Below are 26,971 nucleotides of genomic sequence, written 5' to 3' on the forward strand. Positions count from 1 at the left end.
TAGTTAACAGGGTTATATATATCGACTGAAATTAATATTGATAAAACGTCGTCGATATATCTATAATCTAGTAATGAAGGCGAAGGCAAGAGTTTTTTTTTTCCTCATATAGAAAATTTTGAATAAATTCTGCTTCATAAAAATATAAATACAGATTGGCGAAAAGAATAGTTGATTCAAATGCGCATGCATTTGAAATGGCAGAATTTTCGGAAAATCTAGCTCTTTAATTTACGAGTATTCAGTGGCAAAATGATATTCACATATATTGAGAAAATGCAAGCTAGAAAATTTTTAAAAAATTATTACAGGATCTTGTAAGCAATACAATTACTATTCTTCTATGTAATACCCAAATTGACAAATGGTCGCCTATTTTCAGTGAGGATCAAGTCAGATTTTTATTTACTTTATCAATGAAATATGGAGATAACGAACAGTATTCAAGCTCACAGTCCATTCAACCAATATAAATTGTGAGCAGAGCAAAAACATCAGAGGTGGGATCAGGCGTCATGTTGGAGTAAGCATCCCTTGTCGACAGGTCACACCCGCCATGTGCTCGTTGTCATGATCGGATAAAAAGCAAAGTCCGTAGAAGTTTTAGTGTGTAAATAATGGCCCAACAATAAGTATGAAAAACGTCAGTCAGCATTTGACCTGATAAATTGTATTTTTTATAAGGTCATTGTGTCTACCATAGAACTTGCGAAATGATGACTTCAATCGAGACTGTTGATACACTTGTTTCATAAACATGTCGTTAATAGCTTGCCTCATTTTAAAAATTGATCGTACGTAGAGCATGCTCTTGCATATGGAATCAACTGGGAGACATAAAACCCATATGCAGGTGATAAGGGTATATTGCTACATAAGTATAGGGAAAGTTGACGATAGAAAAGTCGAAGTCATCACGTTTATCATAAAGTTTTGTTGTTAAGTTACAATTAACGTCTTTTTCTAGTAAAATATCCAAATATGAAACAGATGTGCCAAACTCTGTGGTGTCTTTTATTTCAAGTTCACTAGGAAATATAAAATCGACATATGAATGGAAGTAAGCATTATTAATTGATAATACGTCGTCGATATACAGCAAGCGTTTTCTTCTTCTCAGGTAGAAGTTTTTGAAGAAATCCTGCTTCATATGAATACAAAAATAGGTCTACTAATAACGGGGTGCTATTGGGACCGGGAAATCCAACAGATTATTGGAAGAGCTAATCTAAAAAAAAACTACATAGATATTGTCAATTAGAAACTCAAGCCTCTTTTTGATATCTGCTTCAGAGACTTGTATGTACAAACAGAATGTTTTTTTAACAAAATAATGTTAACGTTGCAATGACCAATGACAAGGTAAGTCTATTTACGAGTTCCATTTTTATTGAAAAAGCAGCTGTCTTTGGTGTCAAAAAGCCTCGAGTTTAATCTATTGTGGGGAATGGTTGTATAAAATGTTGAAAAGTCGTACATTTTGATGTTATTGATTTTGGTAAAATTTTATGATTTCAAAATTTTCTAAAAGTCCCTTTGAGTTTTTGAGTATCCACATCTTATTTACCCCACTTCCCGAATATACTATTGCACAGTACTCCTGAAGTTTCTTCTTCACTGCTGGAAATATTTTAGTGAAGAGTAAAGAAAGGGGCTTGGTAGAACATTTAATGGAACCCGCTATGTATCTTTGTCAGGATTTTTATGGAGTTTTGGAATCCAGTATAGGTATGGCTATTCAAATTCATGTTGGTTGTTGGGAATGTCAAAAATATTTAAAACTGACATATGGTTTTGAAGAATTTCCTCCTTAGAAACGAATCTCTGGGTATAAGATGGATTACCACTTGCAGAACTAAATCCTAGTTCCTCTAAAATACAATTCAAATAATGTCTTACAAACAAAGACAATATTTTTACCTGCTTTGTCAGCTGGTACCAGTACATACTGATCGTATAATCTCTCTTATTTTGTTTCACGTCTGCATTGTGGAAGACAGAAGGATAGATGGCTTTCGAATTGCCCCTCAATCGCTAAATGCGAGATTTCAAACATCCATCTGACACTTTTATTCCATTCTGACAAAGTGTCAAGGTCTTCTTTTTCATATTTGGCCCATCGTCTGGTGTAATCTTCCACAGAATTCATAATAGCTATGAAATTATGACGCAATTATAAAGATCGGGGTACCATAAATTTTGGCCTTTTTATAATAAGTGATTTAAGGTCCTCATTATCAAGTATCTTAATCAACAGTAATGACGTCCAAAAACATCAGAGGCGGGATCAGGTACCATGGAGGAGTAAACATCCCTTGTCGACTGGTCACATCCGCTGTGTGCTCCTTGTCAATATCGCCAAATAAGCTAAAATGCTTGCTTGCACTTTATATTCATATGTGAAATAGTTTGAATATCATTTTCCGCTAATACTCGTATTTTTTTTTTAGGAATTCCACTTTTGCAAAGGGCATTTTAGTTTGTTAATTTGTACATAGGATATCTCTTATTTGAGTATACTGTTAAGTAATCTTTGTGAACTTCATAAATTTGTTTTGCAGTGTTGTAACTCTCTGATCACAACAATTAGGAGCATTAACAAAATCTAGCTACTGTTAAAACTGTTTCTACAAACAAAAAATTGCCTTTAATAGAACCTTAAAGGGGCATAGACACACTTACCTTGCCGTCTGTTTATATTTCTGAGTTTCACTATTTGTCCTAAAAAACTCTGCTAAGATTTTAACTTACATGAAAAGTTTAATAAATACTCAATGGCAAAGGCATTCTTTACCGCGTGTGTTCGATTTGCTAGTCTTGGACACATCATTCAACACGAACTTATTACACTGGTGTAATGGTTTTGCTCCTTACATTTCTATTCTGATTTTTTATTACTGTGGGTTTTTTTCATATCTTTTATTAACACACCGCACCTTTTCATTTTTTTTAAAAACATTAAGAATAAATTATAGCACATGATAGTGGTAGAATGTGTGATAATCAAACGCGCACTTCGAAATTTTGATTCTTTCCAGATGAAAGTAGTTCCTGAACTTTTTTAAAATAATATATTAGTCTGCAACACTCAACATTTCAGGAGGTATGCTAATTATCAAAATTTCATTTACTATAAAACTTCTCTTTTCAAATATGAACTCAGCATTGAAAGACCGGTATAAGCTTTTAAAGGGACAAAGTCTCTTTCATTACCGGTTTGTTAATAATTTTTAGTTTCTCTATTTACCAAAAATTGATTTCAATTTGACTAATTGAAATTACATGAAAATTCTTGATATTCAGTAACTTTTTTCAAAAGCTAAGAGACACCTGTGTGTGTCTGGTGTTACTTAAAGGTTTGACCCGGGTTGAAATTTAACCGGGGGGGGGGGGGGAGGGTCATTTTTCAAAGTCGAATATTGAGGCCGGAGGTGTTGAATTTAGATCCCAGTCCGTTGAAAATTGAGCCAAGTCGTGGAAATTTGATGGTGAAATTTGATAGTTCTAAATTCAACAACATAAAACAAACATAAACATCTCTTTGAAATACGATTGGCTCATAAAATGTGGAGAAAACGAACAGTGAGCATGCTCAAAAGCCCTCATATAATACAAATCATACCTGTAAATCTGCATCATGAAACAATTTGAAAAACAATTAATAAAACACTGTATACAATAATCTTTTTATCATATTTCCTGAGACGACTTGATTTTAAAACTGACTTGAATCTAAATAAGTGTACATACATGAACAATTGTTGTTTCATGTAAAAGTACATACATTACTTAAATATACTAAGTCTGGTTAGCATACAGTTATAAATATAATACTCATAGATTGTAGTTTGTATACACCGGTATATTGTTATCACTATCTGATTTTCCTACACTACACCATATCAGAAATGTCCAGTTTTTACCACAATCGTTATCAGTGTGAAGATTTTCATCCCTACAAGGAGACCAGTTCTATAATATATGCTCTCAGAACTTTGGTCTGCAACAAAAGACCTTACTTTACATCATGAGGATTAAAAGCAAACTAATATCACAAGTTTGTCCTCGCTTGGCATTGCAATTATGTTAGATTTTATTACTTAAATGTTCTTTTTGTTTCTTTCATAAAAGATTGATTGCATGTTGTTTTACGTCCCATTCGAGAATTTTTCACTCATATAGAAACGTCACCATATACCGGTGAAGGGCTTCAAATTTTGACCTTTACTCGGCACTCAGGGCCATTGAGCAGTGAGGTATCTTTATCGTGCCAACGTCTGCCGTGACACGGGGCCTCGGTTTTTAAGGTATCATCCGAAGGACCCACAACTTTCACTTCAAAGTGCCGAGCGCATGGCGAAGTAACAGTTGCTACCCATTTTTTATGGGCCGAGATTCGAACTCACGACCTCCCGATTACGAAGCGAGCGCTCTACCGACTGAGCTACCGCGAACGGTCTCTTTCATAAAAGAAGATCTGAAATCATTTTAAGCTTGTGTAAAATTAATTTTAATACTGTAAAAATGATGAGAAAAAAACTGGTAAAATAAAAACGGAGAAAAGTTCTGAAAATTTTGTTACGGTATGTCAATGCAAGACAACCTGTCTGACTTGTAATTGACTTCTTCATAGAGCAATAGGATTAAGCTTTTCATCAAAATTATGATAAAATGTCATTTTTGCATTGACAGCTTCCCATTGTTGCACCTTTTGTCAAAAATACATTTTACTGATAAACCTGTATCTAGTGAATATAATTATTCTCAAATCACATTAAGTAATTGAAAATGTTTTATTTTCAAAAAATTGATGTGTTATACACATGTACACATGTTGACATGACGTCCATCTTTGTGTTTCAATAAGTGTTGACTTATCCCCTTGATGTAGTTTGATCTGTCAATTTTCTTGTTCTTGGACTGAGCGCCATCATCACAGGCCCCTATAGGTAGAAGCGTCCCATTCTTTACTGTGGCCTCAAGAAAAATCAACGGCACTGTAACACTTCCCTTTCCTCTTTAAGTCTGGTTCAACTCAAAACACTGTGATAAATAAGTACTAGGATGTCTTGAAAAATAAAGAGAGCTTCTAATATATATTATATTATATTCCAATGCATGGTATCTGCAAAGTCTATGCACATACAAATGCTGAAGCAGAACTGACTTTTTTCCTTTGTAAAAGAACAATGTTCAAAGAGCAAGAGCCACTTAGGGCCTTTTTTGGCACTGAGAGTTACTGCTTAGTTTTGGTTGAAGATGCAGTATTTTATAACTTCGACTCTTGGTGACCGTGTATCTATTGAGTATGACGTAATTTTCTCTCTAGTCAATGCATTATGACGTCATAAAATGTGTCATTTTCCCCATATCCTGTAAATTTTCTTAAAAATGGCCAAAAATTGAGATATTTTATCAATATTTCATAAAGAGCACAACCTCTGATCCAAAATATGCAATTACACAATGAAAGATCTGTTTCTGAAGATCACAAAACATGTTTTAATTTTTGGATCGTGGGCTGTCCTCATATTTTAATTCTTTGCTGAAGATAGTCAAATACGCATGTTTTCTGCAAAATTCAAGAACATTGGATTTCCTCAAAGCCTGTTTTCCAATACCTGGATTCTCAAAACGAAATTTTGTTATACGAAATGAAAGCACTAAGTCTCTACTTTATTTTGATATATGAAATGGGACAGAGGGTGATAGTCAATTAATTGATATAAGGACAGGGCATTTTATGCTTAAAGTGGACCTAGCTCTTTATTATTATGGAAACAAAATACCTGTTTTCATTGCATTCCTGCCAGCTATATAGTTAGGATCATTGAAATCACTGACCCATGGCTTTCCTCCATGACACACTGAAATCCTTGGGAGAGTGAGAAACATTACGTTTGCAAGAATACAATTAACTAGTAAATTATTCTCATTTTGTCAAAAATGTTTTGCTGCTGTTTAGATATTATGAATATCAGGGCTTTGTACTCAGTAATCCTGTAATCAAAAAACAAATTATACCTATTTTAATATTAAAGTCTACAACATTACTACTTACGTACAAAATTAGAAGTATAAATTAGATTGATATATTTTTTTTTCTTCATTTTAATGATAAGCTGTAAAAGCCTAATATGTGTTTGCAAATAAAATACTCTATTTGTTTCTGTGAAATTTTCTTACAAAACCATTATATATGTAATTCTTAAAAATAATTTCAATTTCGTACAGGGAGGGGTGTGAACCAGAATTTTAGGGGAGAGGGTGTATGGCTGCAAAAGTTCTACCATGTATGGACAGTGAGGGGAATCTCCAACGATGCATTAAATTAAAATGTCCTCCTTTCTATTGTGTTTTCTATTCTTCACCCTTCATACACTCCTCCTACAAATTTAATACAGTTCATGTATATTACAGTTATCCTTGAACCTACAAATGAAATACAAATATACTCCTCGTGGAGACCGTATAAACCGAGGTCCCGTGTCGCAGTAGGTGTTGGCACGAAAAAGATCCCTCACTGCTCAATGGCCCTGAGTGCTGAGTATAGGTATGAATTTGCAGCCCTCCACAGGCAAGTGGTGGCGCCTCCATAAGAGTGAAAAATTCCCGAGAGGGACGTTAAACAACAAACAAAAAATATATATATATATACTCCTCCTACAAATTTAATGCAGTTTCTTACAGGTATACATTTACAGATGTAATAGAGGAATCTAATACGCCTCTTAAACATAATATATTTACCTACAAACGTATAATAATACAATTACTTAATACTCCTTTTACAAAAGTAACATAGTTATCCTGAACTCCCACAAATTTGAAAAAAAAATTTAATATCTAAAAATCTCGTAAAAATGTTAAAGAGTTAACTTATAAATATATAACTTACACAAATCGGGAGCAGAGCAAACACCGACCTCTAAAACATCAGAGGCGGGATCAGGTGCCATGGAGGAGTAAGAATCCACTGCTGACCAGTCACATCCGCCATGTGCTCCTTGTCATGATAGGAAAAACGGAAAATTTCGTAGACAATTTAGTAAGTTAATAATGGCCTAACAAATAGTATGAAAAACATCAGTCAGCATTCGATTGTATTTGCTGACGTCTTTGTATCGGCTTTACAACTTGCAAAATGTTGACTTCAAACGAGACTGTTGATATCCTTGTTTCATCAACTTATATGTCAATAGCTTTCCTCGTTTTAGAAATTGTTCGTACGTAGAGCATGCCCTTGGGTATCGAATCAACTGGGAGACATAAATTTTATATGCAGGTTATAAGGGTATATTGCTAGATAAATAGGAAAGGTGACGATAAAAAAGTTGAAGTCATCACGTTTATCGTAATGTTGTGTTGTTTGGTTACCTTTAACGTTCTTTTCTAGTAAAATATCCAAATATGAAACAGATTGTCAGACATTTAGTATCTTTTATTTCAAGTTCACTGGATATATCAAGTCGACATATGAATGGAATTAAACTATTCTTAATTGATAATACGTCATTGATATATCTAAATGTTGAGTTCAAGGTCACAGCAATTTTTTTTCTTCCTCTCATGTAGTTTTTGAATATATTCATTTTCATATGAAAATATCCATACTAGTAGGTCTGCTAATAAAGAGGAGCAAATGGTACCCCTGGGAATTCCTACAGATTGTTGGAAGACGTGGTTTCCAAAAACTCTAGATATTGTCAATTAGAAACTCAAGCATCTTTTTAATATCAACTTCAGAGTACTCGTGTGTACAATTTCAATGTTTTTAATAAAATTTTGTAAATGATCAATGACAGTGTAAGTAAATTTATTATGATTTTTAAAGATGTATTTGTGATTTGAACAATCATGAAAGAGGTTCATTTGTAACATGCACATATCCATATGTAATTACAAAAAACACTGGACAATACTTGAATTTTTTTTTACTTTCAATCCATGATAACTACCAGTGCTCCTGGTAAACATGTACCATCAACCATATCTTTGTGTGGCAAGTCTGACATTCTAATGTTTCTCTATTACAAAAATACGGCTACACAAGAATATTCCCAATTCCTATTAACTTAACCTTTGACCTTTATTTAAGACCCATATAGTCTTAATTTCTTGGCAAGTGCTTCAAACATATCAAGTATGAGCTTCTGATGCTAGAAACCAGAGTTTCACAATTCCAATACGTCTGACCTTGTTACAATGACATTGGTTTAATGTCTCCAAACACCTGTAAACATAACTATCTGAGAAAGAGGCAGAAATCAATTCGCCCATGATTTTCAGTAAGAATTGGGGGCAACCATTGACTATTTGATGGACATTATCAACAAAGCAGACAATGTACTGAATTGCATCATTAGGTCCAAGACTTTACAGTTGAAAGAGGAAGTAGTGATGAGATTGCAGGGAAAGTTTCATTTGTTTGACAGTCTGAAGTCATTGGATATATGTTACACTGATTTAAAAACTGGCTCGTTATTGAAATGGCTTTGTTAAACATAGCTGATTACAGAGCACATGTTCAAGATGTTTAAGTCTAACATTTGGGTCTGATCTACTCAATAAACCTCTACTTCGATTTTCATGGTTTCTTGTTTATTTAAAAATAAGCTTTAATTTCATTTACAATATAAATCATATAAATCAATCTGGATCATGAGACAGAATGAAATAATCAATACAACATTCATTGTAATTAAAATACCTAATCATTCCTGTAATTTTATGAGACACTTTGAGATGACATAAATCTAAATAATTGTCTATACTAATTACTGAAATATAAATTTGTTTCACTTAAAAAGCACATACACTGATCAATGATCATGCAGAAAAAAAATGGCCTGGTTAAATGGTCAATGTACTTGTAACGTTTTTTGCAGCTGTGCATATGAACTGTAATCACACACTTCCCTACATTACTTGATATCAGAAATGACTTGTATCACAATCACTTTCGAACACTTTCTTCCTTATAATGCAGCCAATTCCATCATGTAGGCCCCCAGAACTTTGGTCTACAACAAAACAGACCATACATCATGAGGATTAAAAGCTAATTAATATCACAAGTTTATCTTCGTTTCACACTGCAATTATAATAAAAGTACATTTTAATACTGAAATTTTCTTTTTAGTGCTTTCACAAAAGAGGATCTGAACTTGTTTCAAAACTTTTGTGAAATAAACTTTAATACTGTATAAGTGATAAAAGACAGAAAATGGTGAAATCAAACAGAGAAAAGTTCTGATAATTTGGTTATGGTAGGTCAATCCAATATAATCTGTCTTACTTGTAAATGCCTTATTCATAGAGCAAGGTTATAATTTTATATAAAAAGTTAATGATTTCTTTTTCAATGAAATTACACTTCAGCTCTCCTTTGTTGCATATAAAGTAAACAGTATCTTTTATTAGGAAAAATTTACCTGTACCTACTGATTTTACAAGGCCTGCCATTCTCAAAACACATTTAATAATTTAAAAAGTTTATTTTCAAAGAATTGATATGTGTTATATAAATGTACACATGTTGATTTAAAGTTCATCTACATGCTTTTATGTGTGTAAACCTACCCCCTTGATGTAGTTTGATCTGTCAATTTTCTCATTCTGAGAGTGAGCGCCATCATCACACGCCCCTATAGGCAGAAGCATCACATTCTTTCCCGTGGCTTCTTGAAAGGTCAAGGTCACCGGAATACTTCCTCCTTCCCTTGTTAAGTCTGGCTCAACACCAAACACTACAATAAATATTGCGTAATTATGCGATACAAAATGCAAAAATTTCCTAAATAATATCAGATTACAAACAATACATGTTAAATGCAAAGTCCATATGCATGCAAATACAAAAACAGAAAGTTAAAACTTAAACACAATGACTTTTAAAGTTCTCTTCATAAGGAAACAATCTACAGATTTCCCCATTGTGAAAAAAAATACCTGTTTTCATTGCTTTCCTGCCAGCTATATAGTTAGGGTCATTGAAATCACTGACCCATGGCTTTCCTCCATGGCCCATTGAGATCCTGAGAAGTGAGAAAAGAATTCCTACATTTGTCAGAATACAATCTAGTGTAGTCAGTTAAAGAGCTTCATAGCTCATGTTTCCAGTTACCTGTAAATAGTCTGACTATAAATAAAATTTCTTAATACTTAGCTACAATTATTTTTGACACTTCCTTGAATGAACAAAAAAATACTTTCACTAGAAAATTATGCACGGCTCATTTTGTCAACAAAGAATTGCTGAAGTATAGATATTATGAATTTCAAGGCTTTGTACTCAGTATTTCTGCTGCTCAAGAATAGTTACACCAATTTTAAGATCACTACCTTTTTTACATTCTTACTTAATTTTGTTTGGACTATTTCTCTCACTGAATTTCTTCTGAATATGAGTGTTGACAAGTTTTTCTATTTCATCTGGATGTTGATCAGGGACTAAACGAATGGAGAACTTTCCAATCACTTTCTTAGGTATCACTGTTTTAGCTCCAGCTTCGCTGAAAGCTCCCTCAATCCCTGAATAAAATAAAGTCAGATTTCCCCTGTCAGGTCTCACAAACAAAAACTAGATAGATATAATGGGGAAAATGAAACATTTTTTTTTTTCATTCCAATGATAAGCTGTACGCGAGTCTAATATGTGGTTGCAAATTACAAAATAGTGACTTTTTGTGCCTGTGAAATTTTTCCTACATTTTCCTACATAATCTTATAGTACATGTAATTCTTACACAAAGATTTCTTATTAATTGTATATGAGGATGAATAGGAGAGGGTGTACAGGGATTAAGAGGAGGGGGTTAAAGCTGCAAAGCTGCAAAGATCCTACCATGGATGGACAGTGAGGGGTATCTCCAACGATGCATTAAAATGTCTTCCTTTTTATTGTGGATTAAACTTGTCACTCCTACATCTTTCTTATACTCCTCCTACAAATGTAACATTTTCCTTAAATTCCTATAAATGTTATTTTATACTTCTTTAACAAATGTAATATCTATAACTATACTTGAGTCTTCTCCTATGTATCTATAAATTTAATTTAAAAGGGTTATACTCCTACAAACATAACAGTATAAGCATACATACTTATTACTTCTATTACACAATATATTTTTTATATCACACACAGAAAATCCTCTTTAAATTAATGTATCATGAAGATCAGATTATACATGATCAATTGTTAATAATACACTAAAATATCTAATCAGGATATTTTGTGATCACCCAACTGAATTTTCTCAACTTTCTAAAGTATTATTCTACTAAACATTAAAACATTCATAAAAGTTAATCATTTAAAGGAATGACAAAAAACAAGTTCATATATATACATTTGTGGTATCTCTCTATTATATAAACATGCAGAGAGCAAATATCTTCATACCTGTATGAAGTTTTTCGAAGGTCATAGGTCATTACGTGACTTAATCACACAGCGCAGTAATATCCACATAAAAAGACTTACTCCACTAAGCAATATAGCATGTTTTTCATGCATAAAAATGTACAAAATACGCAAGTAAAATAATTATCATTTTATTTACAATGTAAACGAGTATTTAATACAGTTCTTGATCTATTTTACATAGAGAATAGAAAACTACATGTTATAAGTTTCATGTCTGAGCTGCATAGTCTCAACGTTTAACGTTACCCTTATTTTTCTCGCAGACCTCTGAATGCTATAATTTTTTTCCATTAAACTTTACTCACAATAAATTTGAAAATCTGTTGAAAAATATCAATGTAATGCAATCACGCCACAAACAGCTGACAAACACTGCACTTTGGAAGTTCGGTAGGCACACCTCCATCATCGAGATCGTTGTAATGTTGTCTTAACAATATAAGCTGTCGCCAGTGTCTCCGTGTCAACATCATAAATTAATAAAAATGCCTTAATGAAATCGTAGATTTTATGTTTTTGATCAAATTTTGTACTTGATTTCAAGTTATCTGGTCCGGACAAGTGTCTCCATCCATCCCTTTCCGACCGAAATTCCTCCAACTTTTTAGTATCCAACATCGGACGTGTTTCTTGTGTTTTTTAACATCGAATATGGGTTCTCATGAATACAAAAATTCCCAGACACCAATATGCTCACTATAATAATTGATCACATGTAGCCTTTCACAGAATATTCCCTTCAAAACAATCCTTTGCCAGATGAATTTGAAGCGTAACCGCTTTTCAAGCCGATTTACACCTAGCATAATTTGTCAAAATCTACGACGTACAGTTAGTGCAATATTTATATTCGATTACATTCGATTGTCCGTCTCAAATGTATATATAAGTAATAAATAACAAGTTTAAAAACTTCAATGGGAATTGAAGTGGGTCGGTACGTGATCAAATCTTCTGAAAAAGGCCTTCGGCCTTCACAGGATTTGATCATGTGACCGACCCACTTCAATTCCCATTGAAGTTTTTAAACTTGTTATTTATTTCTTAATTAAATTTTCCACTTACAGGCTCAAAGTCAATGGGTTCATACAGCTTCTTTTCCTCTTCTGTCAGTTTGGCCACTGAATCATATATACCGGGAATCAGGATATGACCTTTACTATCCACCAAAGTGTTGAGGAGGGCAATAAGGTCAGCCATTCCTTCATGTCTGAAGATAAAACATTTTAAACAGTAAAACATTTACACAAAGCTAACACATAAATGGAAGGGGAGCTGAACAAATGGACATTTATCCTTCTATCCTTCTAGTTGTTCACCTCCATTTTTGGGGCCTGGACATATCCTTGGAAAAATGTATGGGTTTTAAAAATTTGTCTGCTAGGGGAACATCAATATAAAAATTTTAAACTGTCTATACATTTTCACTTTGTTTCTCTAACAGAAATACAATGTATCAACAATATGATACCAAAGATAAAATTCACTGCTCAGGTAAATGTGTTATAAAATGTTTGACTCACACTGTGCCCCCAAACACACCAGAGTGAAGGTCCTTAGTGGAGCATTCTACTTCCAGGAAGAAGTAGCAGATTCCTCTGTAGAAAAAAAAAAACATTCAGCTGGTCATATGGTAATTAATTTATATTATATGAATGTACTTTGTAAGCACACATAATGGTTTAACAAGAAAGATGTCAAAGTGCATTTATACCAAACAGTAAAAAGAAATATCCCTTCCCTCTTTGATCTGGAGTAATCCTTTATGGAATTCATGAAGATGAAATAAGAGCAAAATAAGAAAAAAGGGGAAATTCTAGATCATATGGAAGGTCAAGGTCAAAAAATTCTAACATACTTTAAATGCTCTCACCAATGTGTATCAATTTACAAAGAACTGCGAACGATAGTATTGTTCTCCCGCCTACCTCCAAGTCAATTTTCAAAAGTTAAAGTATTCGAATGATTTTTAATATTTATATTGATATTCATATGGATTTTCATGAAACATTACTTATTTGGGAAAACAACGAGAGATAACTCTAAAATTTTGGTAAAACTCGTGTTTTTCACTATAGAAATCAACGGAAAACGAAAAATATTTTTAAAACATCTTTCCCCCCCCCCCCCCCCCCCCCCCGTGAAACAAAAATTCCTTTTTACGGGTAATATGGACTGTCATTTCACAAATTCATACCAAAGCTTTTTGTGTTTCACGGGGGGGAACATATGTTTATATACAAAAAACAACAAAAATGCTTATTTTTTCAGCAATTTCCAAGTGCTTTACAACTGAAACATTATATTTTACTAATATATATGCTTAATTTTATATGCATAAAACATAAGAAAAGATTTAAGAAACATTTATTCATATCCAAGACTATTTCAGAATATGGTGATGCTTTATAGCCCGATTTCTGTGGAAAATATCGTCTACCCCCCTTATTTCAAACGCTGGAATTAGGGATATTTTACTATTTAGCACTGGAATTAAAATAATTAATCAATTACCATTGAACTGTTCTTTGTATTAAACAAAGATTTTATGGCCAAATTGTCATCAATATTGAATTAAATGGTTGTAAAATGTAGGCGGGAATCGGGAGTTACCGTGCGTAGTTCTTTAATGAAAATATCTTGAATACTTTTTTTTTTTAAAATTAAGTAACCGCAACATGAAGGAGAAGTGGTAAAGGTCTTTGGAAAGGTCAAGGTAAAAAATAATAACACAGTTGAATTGCTGTCACTGATTTGTATTAGTATATGAATTGAAGTTTGATGAAATACATACATATGTATAAGGGACAGTTTCTTCTAAATTATGCTAAATACAAAACAATTAAAGGTGAGGTCAAGGTCATATAGGAGGTGAAGGTCAAAGATTTTTTAAAGTTGAATATCTTTTATCCATTTGTATCTTTGTATGAAGTTTGATGAAAATATCTTGAACAAATTTCTTTGAAATAAAAAGATGCAAAATGAAGAAGTCAAGAGTGAGGTCAATGTCATTAGAAACGTCGAGGTCAGAAAACTATGACACAATTTAATTGTGATTACTTCCAATTTATATCTTTGTATGAGGTTTGATGAAAATGTTTTGAATGGTTTCTTTATAACTAGAATAAATGCAAAATGACAAATAGTTGGGTCAAGTCATGGGAAAGGTCAAAAGTCATAAATATTATTATACAGTTGGATAAACCCCACCAATATTTATCAGTCTAGGAGTTTGATGAAAATATAATAAACAGTTTCTTCTAAACTGTGCTAAATGTAAAATGAGATCAAAGTCATTGTTAAAATGATGACATCATTGAATAGCTCCCGTCAATATGTATCAGTGTATGAGTTTTGATAAGAATATTTTGATTAGTTACCTTGAAAATGAGATAAACACAAAATAGGGAATAGTGAAGTCAAGGTCACAGAGAAGGTCAAGGTCAGAAAATTATGCCAAAATTGAATAGCTCTCATCAATATGTATCGTTAAATGAATTTCATTTCAAATATCTTATTTGAAACTGAGCTAAACACAAAGTATGAAGAACAGACTGACAGAAGGACTGAGATGGAAATGACAAACACTATATCCCCTGGCCATATTCATGGCAGGCATAATAAAACTTTTTCACTTTTTCTAATCTTAATCTACATATACTGCGTGCAAATGAAAGTAAAAGTTACATTGTTGTAATTTCATATCAAAGATCCCTTCGTAACAGAATTGAGCATGCCTCATAATCTGGTTTTAAATGAGAAAATTTTTCTAACCTACCTTAGACCATATGTCAAACATGGTTTTTTCTTTCCCAACCAGTAGTTGTCAGATATGCAAACAAAGTCGACATCCTACAACAGAGAGCACCTACATGATTATGTTAAGTCCTATAAGTGCTTTTTAAGTTTTAATTAATATCAGTATCAGTTAATACCTATTTGTCTTGGAAACAATTCCCCGTGTATTACCTTAAGGAATGTGTCTTTCCTTGAGAGGACAAGATCATCTAGGCCTTCTGATCCTGATTCTTCCATTCCCTCAAATATAAACTGTAAACAAAATGTGAAATGATGTGACATAGAGACAGACAGACAGACAGTCTATTTGTTCACTCAATGTCAAAGGTCTTAAGACTAGGAGAAGGAAGTATGCATTAAATAGATTGATACTTAATTTAACTGCCTTCATTGTCTTAAAAAGTTCTAGTTAAGTTCTAGTTAAGAAGTAGACAAAGTTCTCAAAAGAAGAATGGATAAAAAGAGGATTTTATGATTATTCTCAACATGTGGAAAATAATTTTAAATAGATCTAGCTTGATTAACAATTAGTTTCTTTAACTAGTACTGGTACCTTTAGGTTGATTGGAATTTCCATTCCTATTTCCTGCATGGCTTCAATACAGTTCAACCAAGCCAGTACTGGTCCCTTACAAGAAGGAGGTACAGTCATGTTTACATCAGGTATATTATACAGAAAGAATCAAAAATACAGTTGAACTTCATTACTTCAAACACTGATATCTTGAATGCCAGGGATATGTCAAAGTGAGTTGGCAGTCCCAGCCAATTTTTTTATCTAAAATCTTCAGATATCTTTTAAGTTCAATTTTACGTCCAGCAAAGTTCAAGATAACAGAGGTTTGACTGCATGATAACCTGTTATTCTAATACAAAAAAAACTTATTCATTTTTAAATTGATTTTACTGTTTTTATGAATGAAAACTGCATTGAACAACATTTCAAAAAAAAAAAAAACATAAAAAAACAAACCCAACTTAAATTTCCCTGCCTACTCAAACACCCAATCATAAGAATGTCATGTTTGTTTACATGAGTGGAAAGTACTAACCTTGTCATCAGTACTACCTCTACCATATAACTTTCCATCAATCTCTGTCAGGATGAATGGTTCTGTGTCCCAGCCATCCTCCTATACAGGAAAATACAGGTAAAGTCACAAGTTTTCCTGTCATTACAAGTCAAAGATAGCATACTTGATACAGCCCCAAATAGGAAGCAAACAAAAGGAGAGGTACTGTATATATATAGTTATCCTATGGTGTATACAAAATGAAACTGCTGCATTTATTCTAGAATACCTTATGGAAATTGTGTTTGATGAAAAATTTTGAAAATACATGTACTTTTTTGGCTGGCTGCACATCCAGATGACCATACACCAGTAGTGTCTTCTTTTTGGGGTCTTTTCCCAGGGTTCCAAGAAGAATTGGTGGGAGAGGAAGCTTGGATCCATCTGGTAACGTCTGCTCTCCAATTTCGGCTAACTCTGTTGTGGCACCTATTTTCTCAAATCCCTGTTGATAAAGAATAAATATTGCAGATTTTTTGATTTATTTCATAAGTAAAAATGTCAAAAAGAGTAGACCTTAATCATCTCAATATGTTGATGTGATTAGAATTTAAATCAACAAAACCCATCTTTCAATTCTCACCATTAGTCAACACTTTCCTATCATAGTCTAAATTTATCATAAGTAAAAAAAAAATTGTCTATTTCTGCCACAAATTTATTCATTTTTATTTCAGGTATATATATATATATATATATATATATATATATATATATATATATATATATATATATATATATATATATATATATATATATATATATATATATAAAGTTTTCTTTCTCAAAATTATATATTGTTTGCCACAAAGGAAGCAATAGAGGTGATGACAGATTTAGTCCATAGTACTAAATAGTGGTCTATTAGTCAGATTGTAGTAACTTACAGCCTTCACCCATTCCACCATAGTCGTGATATCAGGGCGAGTCTCGGGCCATGCTGACACACTTTTGATTGCCACTGTATCTGCCAGTCTCTTCACATATTTGTCTTGATTATCATCTATCTGTCTGTCAAAACAAAGAATTTCACTGTTGTGTTAGATGTATTTGTGAAAGTAGATGTTCTGAATGGAATTTCACAAGGTTCTGATACACAATATTTTGTCTCCTTACAATGGATAACATGACTTGAAACATACAGTATGTATAAGAGGATGACCATTTGATACTGAAAGTGTGTGTGTGGGGGGGGGGGGGGATTATTGCAACATACAAGGGTAGAAGATTTTGTTTTCTGGTCAGGCAAGGACAAATTTATTTTCAATATTCTCTAGGACAGACAAATTATTTCCAGAATCTGTCCACTTTCATAATCAAATGGTTGTCCCCTTATGCATTTTTGAAGCAAAACTTAAGACCTTAGAAATAGCATTTAATACTAGGAAAAGTAAAAATTAAGGATTAATAACACAAACAAACTTTTTTCACAAATAAGCAATATCTCTCATAGATTAATATTCAAATAGGTAACCTGTAAAATGTTTGCTATGTAAATTGGGAGAATTTTGTACGATTTTGTCACAATGTTAAAAATATGTGCAAAATTTTGTATAGAATTACATAAAAAGCAATACAAAGTCGCATATCTAAGTACCTAAGAAAACTTACGATTTCTTTATATTTTAGGAATTTTTTATTTACATCATTTCTAATCAAATTCAGTCAAAAAATATATGTTAATCCATGCATCAAATTTTTGTTTGTTATGTATCCTTAAGACATTTGAAATAGCATAATTAGGAAAGAATTAATTTTTACCAATGTACTTGTATATGACTATAATCTTTGTGCAAAATCTTGATAAAATGGAGACTCCTTTATCAAGACTTCTACTTCATGCTTTAAAAATTGTGTGAAAAAATTAATCCACAAATTCAGCAATCTTGATATAGGCTAATTGTAAACAATAAGTATTTAAAAATCATTTGGTGACAGAGGATAGTTTTTTTTCTGCAATCAAAACATTTGGCTTATGTTTTCCATAGTACTGAGCTGATTGTAAAATGTGCATTTCATCCCTTGAACCACCCCCCCCCCCTTTTCTGGGGACATAACAGACTTTAGTTACACATTTCCATTCCAAATCTTATGAATGGTACTCATGGTAGTTGTAACACCAAAGTGTATATCGTAAAACACAACCACTACCCTCCAAAAGAGTTATGAATTATTCTGGCAAATATGCATTTTAAACCTTGGGTTTTACCTATATTATCAAATATTTGACTGGTAATTTTTCCAAAACGATCCTCTGTCACCTTTACTGCGCATGCTATGGGAAGATCCATCTGATTAATGACTCGTACTCATGTAGACCGTGTGATTCTACTTAGAGATGATTAAAGAACGAGATTAAATTTGACATTTTTTTTAATTACTAGATCTACATACTTTGCAGAGATAAAAAAAAAGGAATTCATCGCTTTGTTTATATTGTTAAATTTGTTTTTGATAAAGTGATTTTTTAACTTTTACTAAACATGTTCTGCACATGTCTGCATATGACATGTGGGCGTCAAAATTCACGGGTATGACTGAGCATCCGAGTATTAAAAGTCAGACCCAAGAAGTACACAGCAACACAAGCAATACTGTATAAAATAATTTATAAAAATGCATATTTACTTGAACAGTTTGGCAGCTGCCATTTCTTTCGTTATCCCTCTTGAAGATGTCAACGACACACTGTGAGAAGCAGTCCAAACCGGATGTAGACCTCGAAAGCTAAATCGAAAGTAGATTTTTGTTGTTGTTGTTTTTTCCTACTGCTAGCCGTTAGTACATGTAATTTGTAAAGCACACTGAAATCATACAACTTTTTAAAAGTATTGCGCTGCAGAATTTTTTGTGTTAGTCATGCAATTTCACATTTTTCAAAAAGTTATATTTTTTCCTCCTAACTGTCTCCTGTACCGAGTTGTCGTTCTTTCCTCTCCGTATGGCAAGTCAAACGGGTAGAGTCTATAACATAACCCAGTCACGGTTTTCGGGAAAATTATTTCCGGTATGCACACTGCTCAACGCGTTATCGGCTATTCGGTTGTTATCGGGCATTCGGTGGATAACAACTTTTGACAGGTTATTAAATTGTTGCAAATAAAAAACTATAAAAATAGAAACAGAGACTGTTGATTGTGCTTTCTGTGAACAAGGATGAATACAGATACAAAATAAAGCCCCAATATATCCTATTATAGTATTTGTAAGTCTTGAGAAGACTTTAAAAGTTAAATTTGTTATATTTTGCAAGTTTTTGGCCGATTGGCATTGCTGCATATAGCCCCTTTCTTCAAAGTCCTTATATTTACCTCACATTAATTATTGTCCACAATATGACATCGTCAGAATCTCGCAAAGATGTGATTAAAGGGTAAAAAAAGCCATTTTTTAACTTTCAGGATGTTATCGGAAATGCGGTTGAATGGTTCACTTTGTTATCGGATATTTCGGTTTTAGTTATCGGAAACAAAGGTTGTCATAGGTTAGGAAAAATCTAAAGAAACAACAAAAATCTTCATTAAATCTAAATATTTAAAGTGGCAAAAACACAATTTTAATTTTTGGATATCATTTGTCTCTTTTTAGAATATGTAACTTTAAGAAAAGGAGTGTTTTTTGATCATGAATGTTTTAGCATTTCTCATAATCACTGAAATATGTATGATCTTGACCTGTTCGAAAATATCGTATTAGTTAACTCTCTGAATTATAAATCTCTGTTGTAACCAAAATACAAATGCCAAATTTATTTATTGAGATTCTTACGTTGCATTATGCGCAATATAAAAGCATCGCAATAATTGCTGAATATTCACAGTAATTCACTCTTAGTTGTTTGTGTGTTGCCTTCCAGTTACGCACTGTTCTTCGCTTATGTCTCTTTTACTTGCTTCGTTTTTATTCCTTGACTTTGCATTTTTGATCTCCCCTTAACCGTCGTTGTTCCTTTTGTTAGAACTAAGTACATACATGTATTAGTTTGGTATAAAGCAATTAAAGAATCTAAACTCAAGGGTGGTTAAATGAATTTTCCAAAATTAAGGGTGTTAGACAAAATATGACCAAGAATTCCAACTTTAGAGAAAATAAAATGACTTTACTAGTTTACAAAAAGCGTTACTGACGGAAAGAAACTATTTTTAATGAAATATAAAGATAACTTATTCAAGTTCAAAAGTCTATTGAAACAGCATACATTTGGAGCAGAGTAATCACGGAATTCTAACAACATCAGATGTTGTTTCAGGGGCAAAGAAGGGATAAGCATCCTGTCGACCGATCACACCCGCGGTGTGCTCTTTGTCATTATCGTCCGAATGGAAAATCCGTAGACAATTCAATGTGTAGGTGGAGCTCATATTCGGATTTACGATAGGGGTGTCGGGGAGGTTCGGACCTCACCTGGAATTTACAGAGTTATATTGAATATTTATAGTGAAGCAAATAAAAAAGAAAAAAATCTTGGCATACCCCTTTCCCCATTGAAAATGCGGATCAATGATTGTAGAAAAGGTTAAACATGTGAAGAATTGAAGTGAATCGACCAGCAACCCCCCCCCCCCCCCAATAGGTATTTTTAACATTTGGGAAATGAGTTCGACGTTTTTTTAAAAATCAATTTTATTTATTTTTACTGAACAATGTTTTTGTACAAGGATAGTCTCCCTAATCTAATACATACCTAATTATAACAAGAAAGAAATATTTCTTTGCGGTATATTTGCACCTCATTCGATTTCCTCTATTTCAAACCTTAAAATGATTTGATACAAACAATACTATCGCTCTGTATTGGACAAAACAAACTTTTAGCTCATTGGGGCACTTGAAGTGACGATGTTTTTGCAAAAATGACATAATAGATCGTAAGACCTGCCTAACTAAAGAAACTATAGATTTGTTGTATACATGCACATTTACGTCTGAAACCGATGGAAGCCAATAGTGGCTATCTTTAAAGGAAAACAGAAAAATGATTGAACAGATAAGTAGTTCTATTATAAAATCATAATTATAATTATTTACATGTATATCAAAAAACTAACAATGGACAGCTAGAAAATTTTCAAAAATCACTTAAAAAGCATTACGTTTGTAATTTTCAAGGATTGACAGATTATAATGGACTTTTTTCCAATCTATTTCTAAAGCTGAAGGAAACTTTTTAACCTGAGTTTCCGATAACTTACACCCGTAAAAACCGAATTATCCGGCAACATCAACCTTGTTGACGATAACATGTTTTGACCTACCGAGACATTTTAGATGCCTGTTAACTAACCCTTAATTTGGATTTTTGATCTCAGTCTGCTTATCTATAGGTATGTGATTGTCTATAGAATATATAAACTATTCTGTTTAATAAAAAAAAATGAAAATGACTTCTACAAAAGCTTAAATGTGATGAAATATTCCGAAATTTTTATAAAATATCATTTGAAAGAGTTGTAGATCTTTTGAAAGAGAGTGATTTGGTTTGTATTTTTTGCTGCTGAAAGTATAATCATATATCTGCCAACGATCACAAACTTTTTTTGCTGGAGTACGCAATTATCGTTGAATTAAGAAATTTAAAATCACCTACGTTTTGTAAACATTGCTTTTCTTGCACCGAATGCCCGATAACAACCGAATTGCCGATAACGCGTTGAGCAGTGTGGTATGGTTTTTTGTAATATAACGCATATTCGATCCCGATGCAATATAGTTTTGTAAACACTATGGTGTGTGGTAAATAATACGATCAATAGCCATAATCGGAGTCTTAATATTAAGACATTCAGGCGAATGAACGACTTTCACGAAGGTTAGGGTATTTAATAGTTATAACATGATAAATTAATAGATTCCGTTTAGCCACTGGTAGAACTAGTGACCTAGTTTGTAGTAAAAAAGTGACTCCCATCAAGCCACGAACCCCGTTTTCACTTAGATCCGACACTAATTTAGTGTTTCGGCGGTGTGATAACAGGCCAAGCAATAAATAGATATTCTATACTAATTATAATTAGTTATATAAGTCCGCTATCATCAGGAATCCACTTATATATATCAATATTGTATATTCATTTTATTTGTTTTATTATATACCGGTATGTTCTTTTTAACTAGTAGAACCGGTAAGGGAATTTCCCAAGGTCACGTAATGTTTAAATAATAAACACAGATGAAAGTTGTTTGTGTAAATAAATATGCTCGAAAGCGATAAATTGTTAACTGTCTCTGACTGAGATATGTCAGTAAATGATATGGTTGATTACATTGTAATTGACCAGTAAGTGAGACTTTACTAACTTTTATTAAAGTTTTGAACTTGTTAGGAGATCTCCTAAACTCCTGTGTTTTTTATATGCTATAATTGGTTTGTCTTTGAATATATCTTTGAGTTCGGGCTCTCTTGATAGAGTGTGCCAGTATTTTAGCAATTTCTTTTTGATATTGCTAATGGCTGGGTTGTATTTTGTAACCATGACCAATGGTATATCAGAATTACTGTTAACTTTCTTTTTTTGATTTAAATGGTCTCTTTTGTAATTTTCTAGAACATTGTTCATTGAACTGTTAATCTCATTTTCATTATATCCTCTTTTCAACAGAGAAAATTTGAACTTCTCGATCGCATTGTGAAAAATATTAGAATCGCTAGTATTGCGTAAATGACGAATGATTTCGCCTTTAATAATTCCCTTGAAAACAGAAGGGCTATGTGCACTATTGCGTTCCAGATACTGGAAAGTATTAGTAGGTTTTATGAAAGTTTTGACATCAAGAATTCCTTCTAATTCAAATCTTTCTCCCTTAAATAGGGTGATGTCAAGGAAGTTCATTTCTTTGTCAGAAATTTCATATGTGAATTTTAAAAGAGGATGATGTGAATTTGCTATTTGGAAAAATTGATGAATTTCATCCATTTCCCCATGATAGATTATAAATCTATCATCTCGATATCGACCGTGATAAACAATATTATGTTGAAATGGAAATTTGTTAAGAATTTCCGAAGTGACTTCATACATTCTGATATCGCACACTTCAGGACTGCATTTTGAGCCCATTGCGTAGCCTATAATTTGTTTATATTTCGTAGAATTAAATTCAAAGACATTATTTTCTAATATTGTTTGTAACAACCACAGAAGATCATCTGTAGGTGGCGAAGGAATTTTAAATTCTCCTTTGTTGAATTTAGAGTATGCTTCACTGACAGCTGTGAGTAATTCGTTGAACTGCATATTTGTATACAGGGATGTTACATCATAACTGACCATTATGCATTCTGCTTGCGGTCTAAGTTTTTCTTTTTTTATTATGAAATCAGAGCTATCTCTGATGTAAGTGGATTGTTTTTTGACTATTGGTATTAGGAAGTAATCAACATATTGGCTGATTCGTTCCGTCGCCGACCCGCATTGCGAGATAATAGGTCGTGCCGGGCAAATGATTTCTTGATTGTAGTGGCCCTGTTCTTTGATAAGATCAAACATCGTCTGATCTAATTTGTGAAGTTTAGGTAGTAAGTATAATCTACCTATTCGTGGATACGTAATATCCATTAAAAATCTATATGTAACTTTATCTAGATACCCATTTGCCTTAATTTCATTGATTTTATTTTCAATATTCCTTTGGAGCAATGATAAATCAAAATCGTCAATTATTTCGTAATATTTAGTGTTCAACTGGCGATCGCCCTCCTTAATATAATCGTGTTTGTTCATAACAACACATATGTTGTTTTTGTCTGCCTTTTTAATTACAATATCGTGGCGATATCGTAACTGGTTAAGTGCTCTTCTCTCAAGTTGAGATAAATTATCAGAGCATTTTTTTATCTGAATTGAGGAAAGTTCAAGTTTGGTCTTATCGATGTAGGTTTCAAGTGCACCAATCATCTTAGGTGGTTCATATCCACTCTTTGTGTGGAAAGGATGAATCTCATCGTTATTAGTCTTGAAATTGAACTTACATCTCATTTTACGTGCAAGTTCATCAAAATCTTTGAGTAAGTCGTTTTTTGCGACTTTTGTCGAAGGTGTTGGGATGAATTTCAGCCCTTTTGCTAACAATAAGTATTCACTATCTGTTAACTTGTTTTTGGTCAGATTGAATACATGTTCTCTTGCATAAAGAACATTGGAGTAGAACTTCCTATTTTTGCGGGCTTTGTATTTCATTGCCCTAATAGATCGTTTTCTTCTTTTGATGTTTCGATCGAAACGACGTGCCATTCTGTTGGCTGTGTATGTGAAAATGTGAGCAAACCTTCGCACGTGGTAAAAAATATGCCGCTAGCGCATGCGTACAAATCCCTGTATGTTATTATTGAATAATCCAGACGTAATCATGTTTGAACTAACCAATTAGAAAATTAGAAATACAATTTCCTTACCAAAAGGCATATCAATAAGATAGCAAAATTCCAAAGGAAATGAATATTTTATTCATTGATCATTCACAGAACATAATTTGTCACAGTATGTAATCAATAGCGAATGATACTTTAAAGAAATGACTAATTCCCATAGGGATAAGTTCGTTAGAGTTAAGAGTGATACACTCAAATATACTAATCGGACAATAGAGTCACTTTAGTATAGCGAATCCGTTCAGTTGCGCATGAGTGATACACTCAAGTTTTTATAACTGGACATTAAAGTCACTTAGTAAGGTGAAAATTTTCGAAGTGGCTGTTCCGATATTTTGGTTGTGTTTTACGATATACACTTTGGTGTTACAACTACCATGAGTACCATTCATAAGATTTGGAATGGAAATGTGTAACTAAAGTCTGTTATGTCCCCAGAAAAGGGGGGGGGGTGGTTCAAGGGATGAAATGCACATTTTACAATCAGCTCAGTACTATGGAAAACATAAGCCAAATGTTTTGATTTCTTCTCCAAAATATCGGAACAGCCACTTCCACCTCAGGATTAGCCCGAAACGAGCTCAATACCCGTATGAATGCCAGCAAGGAAAAATTTGATAAGGAACTGTTGCAATTTTGCACAGCAATAAGAACCAAACCTAAACAGGCGGCTGGAAAAAACAAATCCACTACCGGTAACTCATATAGAGGAGGCAAAGGCAAAGGACATAAAGGGCGAAAATTTTCACCTTACTAAGTGACTTTAATGTCCAGTTATAAAAACTTGAGTGTATCACTCATGCGCAACTGAACGGATTCGCTATACTAAAGTGACTCTATTGTCCGATTATTATATTTGAGTGTATCACTCTTAACTCTAACGAACTTATCCCTATGGGAATTAGTCATTTCTTTAAAGTATCATTCGCTATTGATTACATACTGTGACAAATTATGTTCTGTGAATGATCAATGAATAAAATATTCATTTCCTTTGGAATTTTGCTATCTTATTGATATGCCTTTTGGTAAGGAAATTGTATTTCTAATTTTCTAATTGGTTAGTTCGAACATGATTACGTCTGGATTATTCAATAATAACATACAGGGATTTGTACGCATGCGCTAGCGGCATATTTTTTTACCACGTGCGAAGGTTTGCTCACATTTTCACATACACAGCCAACAGAATGGCACGTCGTTTCGATCGAAACATCAAAAGAAGAAAACGATCTATTAGGGCAATGAAATACAAAGCCCGCAAAAACAGAAAGTTCTACTCCAATGTTCTTTATGCAAGAGAACATGTATTCAATCTGACCAAAAACAAGTTAACAGATAGTGAATACTTATTGTTAGCAAAAGGGCTGAAATTCATCCCAACACCTTCGACAAAAGTCGCAAAAAACGACTTACTCAAAGATTTTGATGAACTTGCACGTAAAATGAGATGTAAGTTCAATTTCAAGACTAATAACGATGAGATTCATCCTTTCCACACAAAGAGTGGATATGAACCACCTAAGATGATTGGTGCACTTGAAACCTACATCGATAAGACCAAACTTGAACTTTCCTCAATTCAGATAAAAAAATGCTCTGATAATTTATCTCAACTTGAGAGAAGAGCACTTAACCAGTTATGATATCGCCACGATATTGTAATTAAAAAGGCAGACAAAAACAACATATGTGTTGTTATGAACAAACACGATTATATTAAGGAGGGCGATCGCCAATTGAACACTAAATATTACGAAATAATTGACGATTTTGATTTATCATTGCTCCAAAGGAATATTGAAAATAAAATCAATGAAATTAAGGCAAATGGGTATCTAGATAAAGTTACATATAGATTTTTAATGGATATTACGTATCCACGAATAGGTAGATTATACTTACTACCTAAACTTCACAAATTAGATCAGACGATGTTTGATCTTATCAAAGAACAGGGCCACTACAATCAAGAAATCATTTGCCCGGCACGACCTATTATCTCGCAATGCGGGTCGGCGACGGAACGAATCAGCCAATATGTTGATTACTTCCTAATACCAATAGTCAAAAAACAATCCACTTACATCAGAGATAGCTCTGATTTCATAATAAAAAAAGAAAAACTTAGACCGCAAGCAGAATGCATAATGGTCAGTTATGATGTAACATCCCTGTATACAAATATGCAGTTCAACGAATTACTCACAGCTGTCAGTGAAGCATACTCTAAATTCAACAAAGGAGAATTTAAAATTCCTTCGCCACCTACAGATGATCTTCTGTGGTTGTTACAAACA

At 33.0% G+C, this 26,971-nt stretch overlaps 1 protein-coding gene across 2 annotated transcripts; it reads right to left on the minus strand.

The window, feature by feature from the left end:
* Positions 1 to 5,010: 5,010 nt before the first annotated feature.
* Positions 5,011 to 19,039, minus strand: LOC133186766 (cytosolic non-specific dipeptidase-like). 2 transcript variants are annotated; one of them, XM_061322066.1, is made up of 14 exons: positions 18,932 to 19,039; positions 17,191 to 17,314; positions 16,578 to 16,748; positions 16,283 to 16,363; positions 15,784 to 15,858; positions 15,402 to 15,482; positions 15,211 to 15,284; positions 12,956 to 13,030; positions 12,498 to 12,642; positions 10,848 to 10,947; positions 10,363 to 10,534; positions 9,953 to 10,038; positions 9,584 to 9,750; positions 8,694 to 9,023 (listed from the first exon to the last, which is right to left on the minus strand). In XM_061322066.1, exons 1-14 carry the CDS (start codon positions 18,952 to 18,954, stop codon positions 8,979 to 8,981), a joined length of 1,419 nt encoding a protein of 472 aa, XP_061178050.1. In that variant the 5' UTR covers positions 18,955 to 19,039; the 3' UTR covers positions 8,694 to 8,978. The 2 variants fall into 2 exon arrangements, with proteins under 2 accessions (XP_061178052.1, XP_061178050.1); XM_061322068.1 differs by lacking the exons at positions 8,694 to 9,023; positions 9,584 to 9,750; positions 9,953 to 10,038 and adding exons at positions 5,011 to 5,043; positions 5,790 to 5,875.
* Positions 19,040 to 26,971: the final 7,932 nt, after the last annotated feature.

This window comes from Saccostrea echinata, unplaced genomic scaffold (assembly GCF_033153115.1).
Source record: "Saccostrea echinata isolate AGI-Se365-2 ecotype Australia unplaced genomic scaffold, CSIRO_AGI_Sech_v1 ptg000014l, whole genome shotgun sequence".
NCBI classification, from domain to species: Eukaryota; Metazoa; Mollusca; class Bivalvia; order Ostreida; family Ostreidae; genus Saccostrea; species Saccostrea echinata.